Raw genomic sequence first — 18,919 nt, 5'->3', positions numbered from 1 at the left:
GTATCTGGCATTCACCTTCACGTTTTTGTCCACCTTGCGTATCATCAACTTACCCTCATATCCGAATCCCGTCACAACCATAAAGCCACAAGGGAAACTTTCCGTGCACTGACGAACAAAGTGTCGTCAATGTCACGGTATGTGACACTTCGCTTGCAGCCCTTCTCCTGGTGGTTTTCGTGGGTGAATGTTTCGCAAGGAGAGCCTGTTGTGTGTAACGGGCCACAATAGCTTTCGCAGTAGTTACCCCGAGTGTTTCACAACGCGTACGTATGAAAACTTAGCACGGAAAAGGGCCATTACGTAACCCTCCCAATACCGGTTGATTTTCGGCGCCATTTGATAACACTCACACACCTACAAGGTCAGACACAACACTGCTCCCGCCAGCAGACCCATAGTTCCAGCATGATATGCCAGGTGGCAGCACCGAATCGACAATGGTCGGATATAAAGCAAACAACCTTTGTCCGCCATCTTGAATTCAACTTCAGAATTTTAAATGGGAAGGGGGTCGTGCGACATATCAGAATGGGCTAGAATTTCACGAGAAATGCAATGGTGAAGGTTTTTTTCGATGTATCTTGAACCAGTAAAAAGTTATGACTGAATTCTTGTACCAATTTGCTCCTTTTCGAGATGTTAGAAAAATGCCTTAAAATTTGTTTAGCGATTCGGTAATGCATCGAGATCAAAGTGACATCTATGGAGAGACGTTCGCATGCCATTGAACATTATTTTAATCGGATACATCCATGAAGAGCTGTGCATTATGAATGGTTGTCGCGAACAATTTACAGTGTGACGCTTCCATTGAATTAAAAGTCCTTCACAGTGACAAGGCTAATGTTTATGTTCATAAGGAAGTTCATAAACAGAATATTCAATGATTTTTATCTGATAACCCATTTTCGACAGATCAAAGCTGAATGGTTAGTGTTGGTAAGTTAATGGTGTGGCGTGCTGTGTGGAACACGATTGGTTAGTCAATTTTCCATCAACGGAACCTTAAATGCTTAGGGCTACTTGGATTTGTTAAATAAACAGTTTTTTTTTATCCTTGCTTATGGAAGAAGGTACTTTTTACAGAGTTTTTTCAATAGGGAAGAACACCAGAACACTTATGGGAACGTTATGAACCAGTTTTTGTCCAAAGTTAGTTATCAGATGACAAGGGTCACATATTCTGTTTATGAACTTCCTTATGAACATAAACATTAGCCTTGTCACTGTGAAGGACTTTTAATTCAATGGAAGCGTCACACTGTAAATTGTTCGCGACAGCCATTCATAATGCACAGCTCTTCATGGATGTATCCGATTAAAATAATGTGCAATGGCATGCGAACGTCTCTCCATAGACGTCAGTTTGATGTCGATGCATTACCGAAGCGCTAAACAAATTTTAAGGCCTTTTTCTAACACCTCGAAAAGGAGCAAATTGGTACAAGAATTCAGTCATAACTTTTTACTGTTTAAAGATATGTCGAAAAAACCTTCACCATTGCATTTCTCGTGAAATTCTAGCCCATTTTGATATGTCGCACGAGCCCCTTCCCATTTAAAATTCTGAAGTTGAATTCAAGATGGCGGACATCAAGATGGCCGCCGACTGTGTGGGTGGCGTCAATGTGGTTCCCCCTTGGCCAGATAACGATTGGTCATCGCCAATTTCAAATTCCATGCCGCAGTGGCCTTGTATTGGGGGTGTTAAGTGACTTATTGAGCCACCCTGTATATATATATATATAGTCTAATCGGGACTGGACCTATAATTTGCACAGTGGTTCAGATCCCTCTGAAGTACCTCCTCTGTGGGATCAAACCACTTAGACCTGTATGTTATATGCAAATTTTGTATTCAAAAGATTTCGAGTTATGGAACAAATTACACCACTTACTAATTTTTCAAGAATTTATAACTGGAATGCTTTCATTAAAATTACAAGGCAGACTAGAAATTTGTACACACTCCTACACACACACACAGATTTAGCAAATGTCAAGAATTGCACGTGTACAAAATGTAACAAACTTCAATGCATAAAGTTCATAAAATATTGAACACACTATGGAATATTATTTTTCTTCTTTACTCTAATATGTATCTACTTCAACATCATCTACGTAAAATTTTTAGTGCGAGAGAATGCCTAGAGTAAAAAAAAGAAGGAATTGCCTATAAAGAATAGTGTCTTTGCTAATTGACTGTTCAAAACTGGAATAAGAACTGGACCCAGATAGATAGAAAATATAATTCTTTGATTTGCTATTAAACTATGAAAACTAAAGAAGGAGTTTGGGTAATTTACATTTCTGTAATACATATAGGTGTACTCTCCATGTAGATAGTTAAAGTATCTGTTGCTTTACGCCATAAAAAGCAATTTAAAAAATCCAATACTTTTCAACAAACAGCTAAAGGCTAGAGTTTGGACTTGAGGAAACCCTAACTTTTCGTCTTCAGTTGTGCTAGTGTGAAGGAGGGAAAAGCAGTGTTGCTAAATGTCTGAGACTCTGATTTTTTTTGTCCAGTCGTATAGGACATCTTTTCCTGTCAACATGCACCCTTCGCTTGCTCCCATTTCAAGCTGAGGCAGGGAGGCGCAGACCCATGCATTCGCTTGCTACACAGTCGCAACCGGCTTTGCCGTGCTTGGTCTTTTTGGGGGTGGACTCTCTCGTGGAAAGTGGGGGGGGGGGGGACGAGCTGAAAACTCAAAATTATTGCGGAAGGTCAGAATTCTTTCTAGGGTATTGTGGATACTGTTCGTATGAATTATATCTCACTTCAATCAAGGTTTAGGGTCCAGTTACTTGTGGTAGCATATTTCATTTCACTCCCCAGTTAAAATTGCACGTAGAGTTCCTATTACTCAACATTATCCATCCTTTATAGTTTATATTAATTTCATAGTTGTCTACACAGCGATATCAAATAGTGAATTGTAAATTGATTGGACGTGAACGAACATTGTGTTTTACTGATATCCCCACAAGAGTAACTACAGCATGTTTAGTAACATCCTTAAATTTAGGTTGAATTCAGAATTTACGCAATATAGAATGTGTGGTCAGGTCAGGGGGGGGGTCTCATGGGGCTGCAGTTACCTCCCGAAATTTTGAGAAAATCAAAAGTTTCAACTAAAAGCATAAAAAAGACGTTATAACACTTAAGATATTACACGTTCTTCATAATCGAATATTTCATTTATGTAGTATTATTTAACAAAAGTAGTAAAGAATGTAAATTTTGCTCAAAATCCTTTTCCAAAGGAGAAGGCGTTAATAGCTTCATATTTCTTATAAATCGAACAAAAAAACACACATACAAATATCAATCACTATGAAAATATGAAACGTACCTTATTTGTTCTCAAGGGGAAATACTCCACAGTCTTCCACCATTTCGACGAAATTGTATTGATCAGATTCCTCATCTTCGTCTCCGCCAAGACTTATTATAAGTTTGTCCACATTTTCCTCAAGAAGTCCTTCCTTTAACCATGCGTCATTTATTACTTTTCTGGTATGTTGGACGGCTTTCTTCCAGTCATCTGCGGACACATCGACAAGAGCTACCTGTGTGAGAATTGTCACCTCATTGATTTTAAAAGTTGAATGAGCAAATGAGTTGGATGGCATTAAAGTGGCAATGATAGGGTGGCAGTCTTAACACTTGGTGACCACTTCTTTTCGTAAGTTCATCCACGTAATATTGCGGGAACTGTGGCTTGTTTATGTTAACAAGCTCGATCAGTTCCGCTTTCTTCAATTCGTGGGAAGCCGGGATGTCATGGCGCAAAAGCCACTGAATAATTTCATCTTTTTTTGTAGCCATTGTTGGGGGTTTATCTATTTGCACCGTATGGTACAGAGCATTATCCATCACGATGACACACGGCCTTACTAAGTTAGGGATGAGCGATTCCTCAAACCACTTGAAAAACCGAGTGTGGTCCATGTCTTCGTGATAATCGCCCGATTTCTTAGATCTAAACAATAATGTAGAATTTGGAATGAACCCCTCGAAAGTGCCAGCATGACACAAAATCAGTCTTTCCCCTTTTCCTGTAGGAGCTGGCATCGTGCCTTTCGTGGTGTCTTCAGTCCACCCTCGCTGGGTCGAATGACCTGCGTTAACCCAGGTTTCATCCACCCACACAATGTCTTCGAAATTTATCTTTCGCACTGCCCTCAAGAAACGACATCGCGAGGCAACGATGTCTTTCCTCTCCATTAAAATAGTTTGTCCGGTGTACTTCCCCCAACGAAACCCTAAGTTATCCAGCACCACCCCCAATGAAGTTTTACCGCCACTGAACAACTCCTCCTCTCTTAACGATTTCACTAGTTTCCCAAGGGTAGGGTGCTCTTTCCTGGCGTAATACCGATAAATATGCTGCCGGATTGCATCCTCCTGAAACACGTCCAGTTTGGTGACAGGTTTGTCCCGTGGTCGTTTCTTACCTGGAGTGGACATTGTGGCTGCCACATCTGTCTCCATTTAGCGGGACTTTTCCTTCCCGATGGACATCACGGAAGTTCTGCTAATTCCCAGAGCCGCTGCTGTTCTCCCAATCATTTTTTTAAACGGAAGCAAAGGGCCATTATTTTCTCTTTCTTTTTCAAAATAATCTCGCACTGCACATACTAATTCACGGGTCTGGCCACGCATAGGAATACCACGCCCGACAACTTTCTTTTCTTCCAATTTCGCCGGTGTATTTGTGATAGGCTCATCCATTGTAATTCAGTATAAAAGTCACAGATGCAAAAAAAAAAAGCACAAACAAACCTTACACTAACCCCGAACTTTTGCTGTCAGGCATACACTTGGCAATGCAGAATACCACGAGAACTTCCCCTCACCAAGGCAACTGGTCAAAGCCGATTGGTTCAGTGGTTCACGTGACCCTCCCTGACTTTCGATAGAAAAGACAAAAATAGAATTTCCAAGTCCATTCTTTAAACGGAAGCATTTTAGTCATTTGTGTAACCAAGTGGTGCCATCTATTAGAAAATGCAAGAGGTATCTGGATTTAAATTCACAAGTTGTAAATGTTGAAACTAATTAATGGAAATTGAACACCTATGCCATCTAGTAGCAAAAATTAGATCTAATGAACAGAAAAGTGAATGCCTGTGCCATCTAGTAGCAAATAGCTGAACTAAAATTGAAAAATTTGACATAATATTCCTTGTACGTCTAGTCAGCTCAGGTGTTGCGGCCCTCCCTTCCCCGGAGGGATCATAGCAATTTGGTGATCGGTGAGGTGGTTGTGGACGTTCTGCTAACCCCAAAGGGATGCCCCATGGGGCATTTTTGGCCCGTAGGCCTGAAGCTGAGGCTTGCATAGGCCCACGAAAAGGGAGGCAGTTGAGAGGAAACAGGATTTTGTTAGTAAATGGAAGAGATGAGCATAGGAAAAGCAATGTTCCCTGAAGGGGATTCGAACCCACAACCTTTAGGTCTTGAAGCAACACCCTTGCTGACTGAGCTACGCCGAATATTCACTTGAACAACTTCAGAACTTCTATTTACCTCAAAAGGTGAAACTTGGGGAAAAAAAAACTAGCCTCTGATGATTCTTTTGAAAGACTACTGCAGTATATGAAAACAATTGATAGTTATCTAATGGAACATTGTTGAAACACCAAAATATAGTCAGTAGAATACAAATGCCTACACTACAAACTCTCAGTTGCATTACTGATTTTGAAATTAATCCAAGGAAAAAAATGGGAGCAGGGAAGGATGAAAAATCCTGTATGAATATCACTTCTTTTTTTTTTTGTTTTCTTCCATTGAAATTTTCGTACTTCCTTAAGGAAGCTAATTTGCTGATATTCTATATTAAGAAAATTGCATGTATAACATTGTATGCAAGACTACCTGTTAAATTATATTGTTGGCTGGGAGACTACTTATTGGTTATTTCTCCTCTTTAATGTAAATAGTTTTCTTTTAGTTTCATTTTAAGTATACTTCTATGCACAGGTATGCTAATTGGGATTGGACCTACAGTTTTAAAGAGGGATCGCAACCACTACGTGCCTCCACCAGGTATCAAACTTGAGAACCCTTGTCAAATAACTAAGCTGCACGTCAGGCTAAGTTTGCAGCAGGTTTTATTTATCAATCCGCGCAAGAACTGAGCTCAGAATCTTCCGTGCCAGTTTTTCCTCAACCACTGAGCTGCTTACATTGCAGACAGAGAAAATCCACAGTATTGCCAACCGCACAACACATCAAAACCCGCATGCATGTCAAGTGGAATGTATTTTTGCTTCTCTTCGTCTCCTGAAACATAAAATTTTAAAAGTACTTTCTGCACATATATTATTTAATAAATGTGTCATTACTTAATATAAGAGCGAAATAACTTCTAAACATGAGAGCATGTGTGTATATTTCGAGCACGCAAAACGAAAAATAAACGGAGATAAAAGTAAACAAGAATAGGCCCCTTGAATTTAATGACAAATTATTGTTTTTGGTTTAGAAAGAAATACATTTATGAAAAACGTGGTTGCTTCGTCTGCAATACATCCGTCCCTGTAAGACACACGCAATTCAAGTTATACCACCAAAAAAGCATAATTTGTTATTGGTGATATATACAATCAGCTGCATTGTCTGCTGCTATTACTCTGGTTTCAATTTATGAATCACTTGAAGTGATTCACTTCACTAAACCAGGATTCAAATCTTGGTCTGTCCATTTCTTGCTGATAATCACCCTTTCTTTGCGCGGAACAGTAAATATGCACCTTCAACAAAGCTTTCATTGCCGCCAGTGGGTGAAACAATAAGCCTCCCCCTTCCCCTCATCATCGGTTTCTTCAGCCCTGGCGGTGGTTTTGCATGGTGGTATCCTTCCATGTTTTATTCCCCCTTCCCCCACCCACCGAGCTGAAGGATGTCTCGTCCAAATAATAAACATGTTTCTTCTCACTGCAATATCTTTTAATACCGCAGAGATTCTTTTGTCATCAAACAACAAACAATCGTTTCCTCTTGCTAAACTCAAACTGCAAATCATTCAACACCCGTGATACAATTCGTGCACACATTCACCTCATGCCCTGTTTTACTTTGATCTTGTTGCCGCAAGGAGGATTATGCATTTAAAACAACTTGCTTGACTTTGAAGAGCATTTCCCTTCGGATGAAGCCCAAAATAACATTCGGGTAAAACCGTGCGCTGAACAGGAGATTCAGCCATTCTCGCCGCTCTACAATAAACATAGGGTTAAAATAGTGGGATGTGCAACACTGGTATCACCAATTCCACGCGTTCTGCAACGCATTCAGTCTCGCTCGACTCACTCTAAATTTTGTCTCTCTTCAACGCAATACACATTGCAGTTGGCGAATCTGCAGTTCTAAGTTCGTCTGCACAGTGATTGCAACCAATTAAGTCCATACCTGCTAATGGATGTATTATTTTGTCTGTATATTACAAATTAAATAACTGTTTTCTTGCAAGTATGCAGTTGTGTCGGAATAGAACCTGTCTCAGTGGAACTATATTCTTGCGTGCACGTTTGGATCTACATATTTGAAAACCTGCTGCAAGATTGACTTGATGCTTGGCTTAGGAATTTATCTGGGGGCAAATGAAGATGACCATGTCTAAGTTACATCTGTGTTTAATGTCATCGATAAAATTCTATAACAATTGCATAAGCACATGAAATATGCATTAGTTTGCATTGCTTTTCTCTAAGTCCATCCTGAAAAACAGGGTGAGTAATGATAATGTGCGATCATTTTAACGTGCACATTGGGATCACATCATTTGTCTTGAGCACTGACATTGAGTGACCACGTTTTAGTTTCGTTTTCGTATGTTTTAAAAGGCAGTTGATGCTTGTCTAGGTGTTGGCTACGTAGTTAGCTAACCTATCGATAGGTGGCGGCAGCATGCAGTATGCAATACTTGTTTTCGCGCATACAGAGCACATGGTCTGTGATTACAGAATGTGCGGTGTGGTGTGGCGTGGCATGTTCCTTGCGAATAATCATGCCCTTTTTCAATAGCACAGCGGGTGTTTATTGTCGAGGTGTACTTCAAAAGCAAGTCATATGACTATGTTACAGAACAATTTCGTATTAGATTTCCACGTGCACCTGTGCCAAACAAGTCAACAGTAACGCGAATCATCAGTTGCTTTCGAGAAACCGGGAGTGTTGCTGACAAAAAGAATAGGCATGCTTCAGTATTGACAGGAGGAAAATTGGAAGAGGTACGTACAGTACTTGAACGGTCTCCAAGGAAAAGTTTGCGTAAATTAGCATCACAGACAGGAATATTGTTCGGAAGTGCACAAAAGGCCACAAACAAATTAGGTATGCATGCATACCGCATACATTGCGTACACGAACTGAAACCTCTAGACACTTAAAAGAATAAGGTCCGTTCGGATCCGGATCCAAAATTTACGAATCTGGATCTGGATCCGGGTACGAAAGTTTCGGATCCAGATCAGAGTGTTTCGTATCTCAATCCCATTGTAATATTACCACACCTTAAAAGGTATTATGATCTTCGATTACAAAGAAATTTTTCATTAGTTAGTCCTTCAAGATTTTTTTTTCAAGTGTTGTTCCTAAAATACTTTGCTACGCATCGGCTAACAGACTTGTGCACAAAAATAATCTTACTTATTTAACATAAAATGTCAGAGGTGATTTTGTAAATGCCATTGAAACGAATATGTATTCATTCGAATGTATTGGAATTTTTGGAAGAAATGTTTGATGATCGCTTGATCTCAAAGGGTCTGTGGCCCCCTCATTCCCCTGACTTATCGTCACCAGACTTCTTTCTCTGGGGTTTTTGAAAGGACGTGTATATCGAGCAAACCCACGTACTCTACAAGACCTGGAGCGAGTCATTACTCAAGAGATGAATTCGATTAGCCCTGATGTCCTACAAAGGGTGTCAACAAATATGGTGCGAAGGGTTCGGACCTGCCAACACTTGCTGTAGGACATTACCATTTGTGCATAACTACGTTTCATGTATCAAATCAAATGTGAGTATCTGTATTATTGTTCATAGTGGAATTATAGTGTATAGTATCATGATGTGCATGATAAAATGATCACCCCTTATAATAATATATGGAACCCTTACCCAATATTCAAACCTAGAATCATTGCTCCTTGAGGGTTGTTTTGGGAGTAGAATAGAACAGGTATTGGATGCTTCTAGGAGAAACAGTACTGGTTAGGATCCTAGCTTCACGCAAGAAAACAGGTTTTCTGATTTTCTTAACATTATTTAATTCAAGTTTCAGTTCTCAATATACAATATGCATTCATTAATCTGAATAGAAAAAAATATTCCATAACAACCAATATTAGCAACAAATTCATAGAGATTTATTTACATTACAAGTTGTTTCATACACTTAAAATTAGTGTTCCTTGCCCTTTTGATTAAAGAAAAAGTTATGTACAAGGCATTTTATGAGCATAGTTTTGAGCATGCTTTAACACTATCAGTATTGTACTTAAAAAAATGATTTACAAACTATATTTTTACATACATGTATTTGCAGTGGACGGACTCAAGGCAGCACAGTACACGATTCCAAAGATAATTGGATGTTGGTTAAAGTTATATTACATGTTAAATCATTAGATGAATTCAATTATTCAGAACAGAACATCCCCACCTTTACAACCATTGCACTCACATTTTGGCAGCGTTATATATTTAGATACACAGTAGAAAATAATGTTCTGGATTTCTGAAATGTTGTAGTTATTTTGAACATGACAAGGCAAACTTTAGTTTGTATGCACTATTTTTCGGTAGAATAACGAATTGAACTGTTGAAATCATATTTTTTGTGTTGTTGACTTGATATAAGTTTCCTTTAAGTATTAATTGTTTCAGGGAGAATACAAATTGGACATTTATATTTCTAAAAGTTATTTTTCAGTGGTTTGCATATTACAGCCAACTTTGATAATATTGAAAAGTAATAAATACATGTTGTAATTAAAATTGCAGGATTGAAAATAAAAAAAAAAATCTGAGGGCTATGTATTCCATTATAACAGAATCAGGAAGGAAACACTGAACTATTGCTTTTTTATATCTTACATAATTACAATGCAATACTGTACTTTTCAAATTTAATAATTTCTACTTTATTTAATTTCAAGCTTGGCTAGGTCAAGATATTTAATTTCATCAGTGAAAATTATGTATTGTGAATACACTTGAAAATTTTGCAATGGAATAGATAGAAAGAAATCATTTTTGTATTAATTTAACTTCCAGTTAATAATTTTCAATTCAGAAATAACAGCAGTTGTAATGTTTTCTTTGACCAAACTTTGATATTAAAAAAATCAGATGACATTTCAACCATTTTGTTCATATAAATTCCAATATGTGCAGAAACAAAATGGCTGAATGATTGAAACCACACTTTTATTTGATCATGTTACTTTCAATGTTCAGCTGATGCAACAGCTGAACTGAAATAACACAGATCCACAAAGTACTTGTCACGTTGTGTGAATTAATTTTACAATAGCAATGAGCATAAAACTTAAAAGTAATCATTGCTTCTTTAAAAATAAAAAAAAAATTCAACTGATTTACATTAAAGTAATTTTGCACATAAAGGATGTGCATACGAATTTGAGATGTTACATGGTAAGTAACAATATTCCAAAGGAAATTCTGAGGCAGATTAGGATGTAAATTATATATTAGGTACTTTCCTCGTAAATTGTTTCAAGAAGTAATTGAAATGCATCATGGTGCCAATGGTCCTACACAGGTATTTAAGTAGTTAAATACTAATACATCAATACCCTTGTATTACACACTTGTTACGTGAAAAAATTTGTTTAATATAAAAATCTCATTCACTGTATATCTGCTACCATGGCACCAAAACTAACTCTTTCATTTAAGAAGCAAGTAGGTATGTAGAAAGTAAATTTTTTGTGCAATTATAAACCATAATATACATATATCATTAATAAATATTTACAATATTTGTGCTATACACTCATTGAAGAAAATGCTACTTTTTATATTGCTCCACACCACATACAAATATAATAAAAAGTGCCATTCTGTCAATATTCTATACATTTTTGCACTGTACATTTTTGTCATTTGTCCATTTTTGTGTTGTGGTCATCTGAGACCTGCATCTTTAAATATATGCAATGCAATATACAATACTGTCTATATGAACACACATACAAGCACACAAAATCCATGTTACATCAACAAAACTTATAGCACCATTCGTTCCACATTGAAGTTCTCCTTGTTTAGAAAACTGATTCACATCTTCTTGCCCAATACTGTGTTCGGTGGGATTTGAGCCTGAAATGTTAAAAGCTCCATTATTCTTGACACCAATAAATGCAGTGATACTGTATTTAAAACTTCTGTATGCCTACAAATACAATCAAGTTTTAAGGCTTTGTTGCATTTTTCATGTGTGAGAATTTTTTAACACTCATTTGTACTGTCAAGAACAAACAAGCCTGTGTATTAATACACACATTATTTAAGGAAAGTAACCTTTATGGTTTTGCAAAATAGTCCTGAATGGTATTTTGTGGAATGTGAAACTTTACGGTCTGCCACCTCAAACTTAGGCCCCAAATTATGCTGATGACTTTCTGTAAAATGAAATTTCCATTGTACAATCAGTCATAGCCATTGTTACATACCTCAATTAAGGAAGTGAATGAACATTTCTTTTTTAAATGAAAAGTTCATTTTATTTTGAATTTGTATAATTTTGATATCAATAATTCATAAATTTCATACCATTGTATCAACAAGAAGTTATCACCACCTTGATACGATTACTCAGAAATCAAATGTACGCAAACTGTTCACAATTTTCATCCACTTTTCTTTAGCTCATTGTGTTTGCATATGATGAAATTGTACCAGCATTGATAAAAGAATATTATTGTTATGACGATTACTATTTCATTATTATTACTGAAGATTACTGGAAAAAGTGACAGGTTCATATAGTTCTAGGGTGACAGCTCCTAAATCCTGCTTTGACAATTTTCTTACCTTTTCATTCAGAGAATCCATTGCCATTTCATGTGATCACAACACCCTTGTGAACACATGGGCCACTGGTACCCTCGAGCAGTGCTGGCCATAGGTAAGTCTTGATGTGTTGTGATTCTTGGTTGGAAGTGTGGAAGCGAATATGGACATCCTTTCGGAAAATACGCTGCTCATACTCCAGCACAAATGGTGGTGCCTGGAAAAAACAAAGACAGTCGCTAATAATGAAGAAACAAGCAGTGTTCTGTTAACACTGTTTCCAACGGGTGCCTCCCCGATGGTGGTAGCACTGTTGCCTTGTGATCAAGGGGCCTCAGGTTTGTTGCCGGGGGAAGCACAGTGGTTCATATTACACTTTTAACTGTAGGTCCAGTCCCGATTAGCCTATTCGTGCATAAAGTGGACTTGAAAACTTCAATTCTATGTTTCCAGCAGTGGAACTGACGCCACAGGCCATATGTTTTTAAATGGCCACTCGCTTCGGCTCCCTTGCCTTCCCAGGGGAGGAAACCCGGTCGCCAGAAGGGTGCAATGGAGAATGATGTCGCCTACATAAACCAGTTCTTTAAGTAATTTCCTTAATTTTTTGTTTACAACCTTGTTTTAATAGTTTGCATAATATATAATGAGCAATTATCCATATATTAAAGCTAAATCTATAAAAATACTCTCATGTTAAAAAAGTTTGTTCACTGGCAGTAAACGTGGTAAAATGGAAGAATATATTTAAAATTAAATTTGCTGGAAGTGTAGAATTTGCATGACAAAGATTTATGTAGATGCATGGTGTAAGGTATGCATTGTCTAAATAATAAATTTGTTTCACTGCATGATAATCATTTTTTACTGGCACAAGTTTACATTAGGCACCCTCTAGTTCGGCCACCTCAGGACCGAACGAACCGAAGTAATGCAAAAAATACCAATGAATCCTATAAACGGTACAGCCATACATTAAAAAGCACTTTTTCTGTTTCGATTTGAGTACAAAAACTCTCAATGGATTTTCTATTTTTGCGCCAGTCATTAACTGTACTTTTACAGACTTTAAGATCGTTACAAATACTTTGGCCTGATTCACCTTTATCTATGCGCTCTAGAGCCTGTAATCTTTGTTCCATAGTCACAAATGTATGCTTCCGTTTAGCACTCATTTTCCAATAGTACACGTACACACAAAACAACGCACCGCACAGAACGGTACAGTACAGACAAAGAAACAAACGCGAGCAGTAAGTCTGCATAATAGCAAGAGCCGCAGACGACTGATATGTACAGCAGTGGCGGCTGGCCAAGTGCAACAAGTGCAGATGTTTTCACCTAATTTTCAAATTAATATTGACATTTTTCATTTGCTTGTTAAATTAAACTATTTCCCAGCAGAACGCACACGATAATACTCAAATAACACGCCGCTCGGCGCTACGCACGTATTGAGTTCGTCCCAACCCAAGAGCAAACACCGCTAGGTTGCGGAAAACTTAGCCGGTTGTCATGGCAACGGTGACGTCACCTAGCGTTGGCCTTGAACGGGTGTCGCCCTCTAGATGAAGCAGTTCTCTCGTCGGAGAAAACATCGCATCCAGTGCTTGTGGCAAAATCTTCGCGTTCTCGCGAGATCTTGTTCCGCGTGTGTGTTTCGCGTTTCCTATCGTGTGTTGTGTTCATGTGTTGAGCTGTGGTTTCTACAATGAACCCAGTAAATGACTTAGTGTGTAATTTGTTGCAGACACCATTTTCCAGATGGACGGATGAAGACAAAAAAGACGTTTTAAATTGGGGGGGGGGGGGGCACTGGCACTTACTATTTGTTTTCATTGCCTATAAATATACTTCTTCACCTGTTATTTTAGGCACGAGCCGCTACTGATGTACAGCACAATATTTTACAGTGCTAGACAAACAAGTGGTGACTTGTCACCGGCAAGGCGGCGGGGGCAGGCTGAACTAGAGGATGCCTACTGTAATTACAAATGTTACTATACCTGATTGATTAATCCCCATGCTAATCGTACAGAGTCCTTCACATACTGTATTAGCCCTTCACATGACTTTAAGCATGGGTAGTCATACAGCGTTGCCCAGATTTGTGATAAAACTTCCTGTTGGAAAATAAAATATAATCTTGTATGTTTATAATGTTATCAATATTACATGGGTATGAACATAAAAAACTGTTACATACAACCTCGAACTTATGATTTTTGATTTTACATTTTCCTGCGTGATACATTGAATCTTCATGGATCCAATAGAACAACGTTATAAAAGATTTTTATATTTTCCAGTATTTTAGTGATTTTCTTTTTTCATCTAGGTCCCCTGAAAAATTGCATAATTAAATTTTAAGGAATAATATAATACATGTTAGTTTTTCACATAATTACACTGACTTCAAGCAATGCCCAAAATAAGACTGATTGCCAGGAAACAATGATAAAGAATGCACACGTAAAAATTTGGTGTTTCCACATTGTGAATTGGATGGTTTTTTTCGATTAATTTTGAAGACCCACTGCCTTCATTAATTGTGATGCTGCATCCTCAGTTAATGAAGGCAGTGGGCCTTTGAAATTAATCAAGTAGAAAAAAAAACCCATCAAATTCACAATGCAGAAAACACCAAATTTTATGTATGCAATACTATAACCTTGTTTACCACATCAATCATGAATGATAAAGATATTAAGGAAAATATTGAAGGTAAGAAGAAATTTTCTTTTTTCAATTTTTAAATTTCTAAATTCACAGTGAAATAAAGTTTTATATTTTATCAGTTACATCTTACCCTCCTAAATGCATTAATAAAACTTGCAATTGTTGTCTTTCAGTCCAAATTGAGGGATAATAAGGAAGAGATATGCAAGGTTAACATCTTTGCTGATGTGCATACAAGGAAACATGACCACAGTGTTGCCAAATTTTACTGATCAGTTAGATATTATATCCCCTTCCTCCCCAGATGTCCTGAAGAGACCTCCTTAAAGACCATGGATGGCCCTTTTGCAATCAATTGATTTCAACATTTCCCCAAGGTATTTAACGAGAACTTTTTTACTAAGACTAATGAAGTAGAATGGGAAAATTTTATATTGTATATTGTGTGCATAAAGTCCTATTACCATTTCAATAATCATTACACAATGCAACCATATGAGAGAGTAGTGCTATCACTTGTGAAATGTTGTGCCACTTCTTTTTTCTCACATTGTAGGAATTTTAGGAATTGACTAAATACAAGGGTCGTTCAAGGTTGACTGGGACTTTTATTTCTGCAGAGGAAATAGGTAGCAGAAGAAACACCAAACTATGTCAGTTTTTCAAAGTATTATCCGTGCGAGCCGAGGCACCGTTGCCATCGTTCTGGCAGCTCCCGAATTCCTTTGGTGTAGAAAGAACTTGGTTGTTGTCGTAGCCACTGGAGGACATCGCTCCGCAGTGCTTCGTCTGTCGTGAATTTCTTCCCTCCCAGATGGTCTTTAAGGGGTGCAAACAAATGATAATCACTGGGGGCTAAATCCGGACTGTAGGGGGGATGGGGCAGAACTTCCCAGCGCATGTTGGCCAGAGTTGTTGTTGTCACATTGGCCATGTGAGGGCGGGCATTGTCATGGAGAAGAATTACATTTCCAGACAACATCCCAGGTCTTTTCTTGCGAATGGACTTTCGTACAGCACCACTCAACAATGTGGAGTAATACTGGGGATTAATCGTGCTCCCTTTCTCCAGAAAATCCACATGGATAATGCCCTTCATGTCCCAGAAGACACTTGCCATGATCTTTCCAGCGGACGGCTGCGTTTTGCTTTTCTTGGGGGGGCGGGGAACCTTTATGCCGCCACTCCATGCTGCGTCTTTTGGTCTCTGGGGTTGAATTGTGCAACCATGTTTCATCACACGTGATGATGGATTGCAACAATTCATCACCTTCTGCTCGAAACTGATTCAGAAGCTGTTCACAGACCGTCCTGCGTGTCCACTTCTGATCGAATGTCAGCTGGCGGGGAACCCACCTTGCACAGATTTTGCGGAAGCGTAAGTGGTCGTGAATGATTGTCTCAACACTCCCGACACTGATATTCACCTCGGCAGCAATATCCTGCACTGTTACTCGCCGGTTCTCAAGAATCATTTGCTCAACACGTGCGATATTCACTGGTGTGACTGAAGTCGGGCGAATGTGTCCATGCGCTTCATTTGTCACCAGCTCCCGTCCTTCGCGAAACTGCTCACACCATTTGTACACTCTTGTCCGCGACATCGTTTGTTCACCATACTGTGCTTGCAATCGTCTGAAAATCTCAGCTGGTTTCACTTTCTCCTTCACAAGAAATTTGATTACACACCGCTGCTCTCCACAGCCACAGACACACTGCTTGCCGCCATGTTCGCTGCAACTGCTGCGCATGCGCGAAATACGTCATGCCGGGCGCTAGTTACTCGCGAAGTAATACATTACGTCACCCTCACGTTTCATCATGATCCGGCTATTCATCGATTTTTTACCTACGAAAATCCCGGTCAACCTTGAACGACCCTTGTAGTACTAAATAATGTTGTCAACCTTGTAATCAAGGGGTCCCAGGTTTGATTACCCGGTAAAGGTACATAGTGGTTTGGATCCAACTTTAAACTGTAGGTGCAGTCCTGATTAGCCTATCTGTGCATAAAACAAAAAAACTCTAACTCAAGAATTGACTAAAAATGGCGATATCACAGGAGAAGGCTAATATGTCCTTGAGTAGTGAATCGAAGTCACAGATTACTGTTTGACAACATATTAACATCAATTTGAGGTCCCAAGGGTACATGGGCATCTTAAGGAGGGGGGGGGGGAGGATTGATGTTTCTCTTCCTGAAAAAGGAAATTTTCTAAAATTATATATAATTTCATTTCAGTCAGTAATTTGCATTAATTATATCAAGGACTCATAATTACAAGTAAGACTGGTACAGATTGTTGCATAAGCAAGACAACAAAGCAATGTTTAAATACATAATTGCTTGTCACCTCCTAAAAAATATCTTTGCTTGCTTCCTCTGGAAAAGGTTCTGTGGAATATCCTGAGGAGTAGTAAATGAGAAACTTTTTGAGTTGCAGAACACTTTTACAAAGACCATATGATTGTAACAATGATCTGTTGAAAGGATGAGACTTTACCTACATCTTTTATTTTATTTGCGAAATTCTATAGAAGTTCTCATGACTACTTTACAAGTTAGATCCCAAAGTAATATAAGGTGTAGTTGTTTTTATAAAAAAACATGGACAAGCATACTCACATCAATATTTTTGGTCAAATCATATTTGTCAACAGTCCTCCTCAGGTACAGAGCAATGCTCCTTTCCAATTCTGCAGCTACAGTGTCTGCCTCGCGGGCTGCAGAGCTCTGCGATTGCACTGGTGGCGGAGGCGGCATATGAAGGATCTTCCTCACTTGCTCTTTCTTCAGCAGCAATGTCGACTGAACAGAACGGAAAGCCAACTATGCAGGAGGAAAAAAGAAAGTGTATTTGTTGTGAATAATATGGTTTTGTCATGTGGTGAAGCATCTTGCTTGGTGCCTCCCACAGATAAAAGGAAATGATAGCGGAGGAAGACGTGTAAGTTTGAAGGATAGGATGTAAAAGAAATTCTTACAATATAACCATGTTATTGTAGTGTTGACTAAAATAAATCCTGCATACTGTTGACTGAGGTCTCAAGAGAAATTTTATAAAAAAAATGCATTAGTAAAATGTGTAGAAAACTGAGCATAATCATTAAAACAGATTAAATTTCACACCAGTCACAAAGCAAAAAACCTGTGCCATTCAAAACTAAACTATTTAAAAGCAACTGTCTGCTTTAGTGACCTAGAAAAACATGTCAATATTTTGAAATGTTTGAAAATCCACCAAAATATTTTTCAAAAAGTTTTAAAATAATGAAGGTATTTTAAGAAAACTGAAAATCATTTGACAAAGTTTGTTAGCTTTGTTCAAACATTGGATGCTAATTAGTTAACAAAGACTGTTTTTATCAATTTTAAAATTCCATCTTTCAAATATCAGTAGATTTGTTTTCTGCTACTAAAATTACTTAATATCCTGACAATTTTTACCCCTGATAGTTCACAAAGGTGAACTATGTAATGTTTCTTTCATGAGAATTGAAGCCACAGTAAACAGTATTTATTTTTGCATAAAAAACAAATATGTAGTGTTTAAATACACTAGAACTCCTCTTATAAATGTTTGGTTAATTTATGTACAAGTATAATTTAGCTGGATATTTACCAAGCACACAAGTGTTTTAAAAAATATCTATACATGCAAACAATTGCTCTTTTTTATAAGCTCAGTTGCAGCTTCAGTTGTATTTTGGGAGTTCTTGTGTATTTATATAAACATTACCCAGATTTTCTGGCAGGTGATCATTACATTTTTTACTAATTAATAATTATACTGCAGGACTATGATATGGAAAAATATTCAAAAGTGTGAGACATTGACAAATCATGTTAGCGTGATTTAATTAACACTGATTTTGTCAAAATAATATTCATGTTAGTAATACATTTGTGGCAATACCAACTAACACTTAGCAGCACTTACAATAAGGGAATAATACTCCTCATAATATTTGTTCTTACATAACCTGTGGTACAACAGCCCGTGAGGACCAGGGCCTACAGACTGCAGGCCTATTGGATATTTAGAAACTTCTCACAGTTAAGAACTATATAAAAACCATTCTGACTGGCTATTTGCTCAACCCTTAATAAATTTATGGGTTTTGTGTTAATAAAAAAATAAAAAATATATAATTACCAATAGTAATAGTATCTA

The 18,919-nt window shown here is 37.8% G+C and overlaps 2 protein-coding genes across 4 annotated transcripts in view; both read right to left on the bottom strand.

Moving 5' to 3' along the window:
* Window positions 1-3,610: 3,610 nt before the first annotated feature.
* LOC145991792 (uncharacterized) lies at window positions 3,611-4,507 on the bottom strand. The gene has a single exon (XM_083127843.1). It carries the CDS (start codon window positions 4,505-4,507, stop codon window positions 3,611-3,613), a length of 897 nt encoding a protein of 298 aa, XP_082983969.1.
* A 4,774-nt stretch (window positions 4,508-9,281) lies between these two features.
* Window positions 9,282-18,919, bottom strand: part of LOC145991014 (uncharacterized) — a 135,592-nt gene continuing 125,954 nt past the window's right edge. For all 3 annotated transcript variants that reach the window (XM_083126675.1, XM_083126677.1, XM_083126676.1), the window contains 4 exons: window positions 17,371-17,574; window positions 14,072-14,188; window positions 12,087-12,282; window positions 9,282-11,372 (listed from right to left, as the gene is read on the bottom strand). In XM_083126675.1, coding sequence (XP_082982801.1) covers window positions 12,115-12,282; window positions 14,072-14,188; window positions 17,371-17,574 — 489 coding nt within the window. In that variant the 3' untranslated portion in view covers window positions 9,282-11,372; window positions 12,087-12,114. The remainder of the gene's footprint in view (window positions 11,373-12,086; window positions 12,283-14,071; window positions 14,189-17,370; window positions 17,575-18,919) is intronic.

This window comes from Lepisma saccharinum, chromosome 8, assembly GCF_977018435.1.
Source record: "Lepisma saccharinum chromosome 8, izLepSacc3.1, whole genome shotgun sequence".
Lineage (NCBI taxonomy): Eukaryota > Metazoa > Arthropoda > Insecta > Zygentoma > Lepismatidae > Lepisma > Lepisma saccharinum.
Note: the sequence above shows the minus strand (reverse complement) of the source record. Positions and strands in the feature narration are given on the sequence as shown.

Coding starts and splice junctions, on each gene's coding strand:
- LOC145991792 (XM_083127843.1), bottom strand. CDS start 4,507: ATGGAGACAGATGTGGCAGCCACAATGTCCACTCCAGGTAAGAAACGA.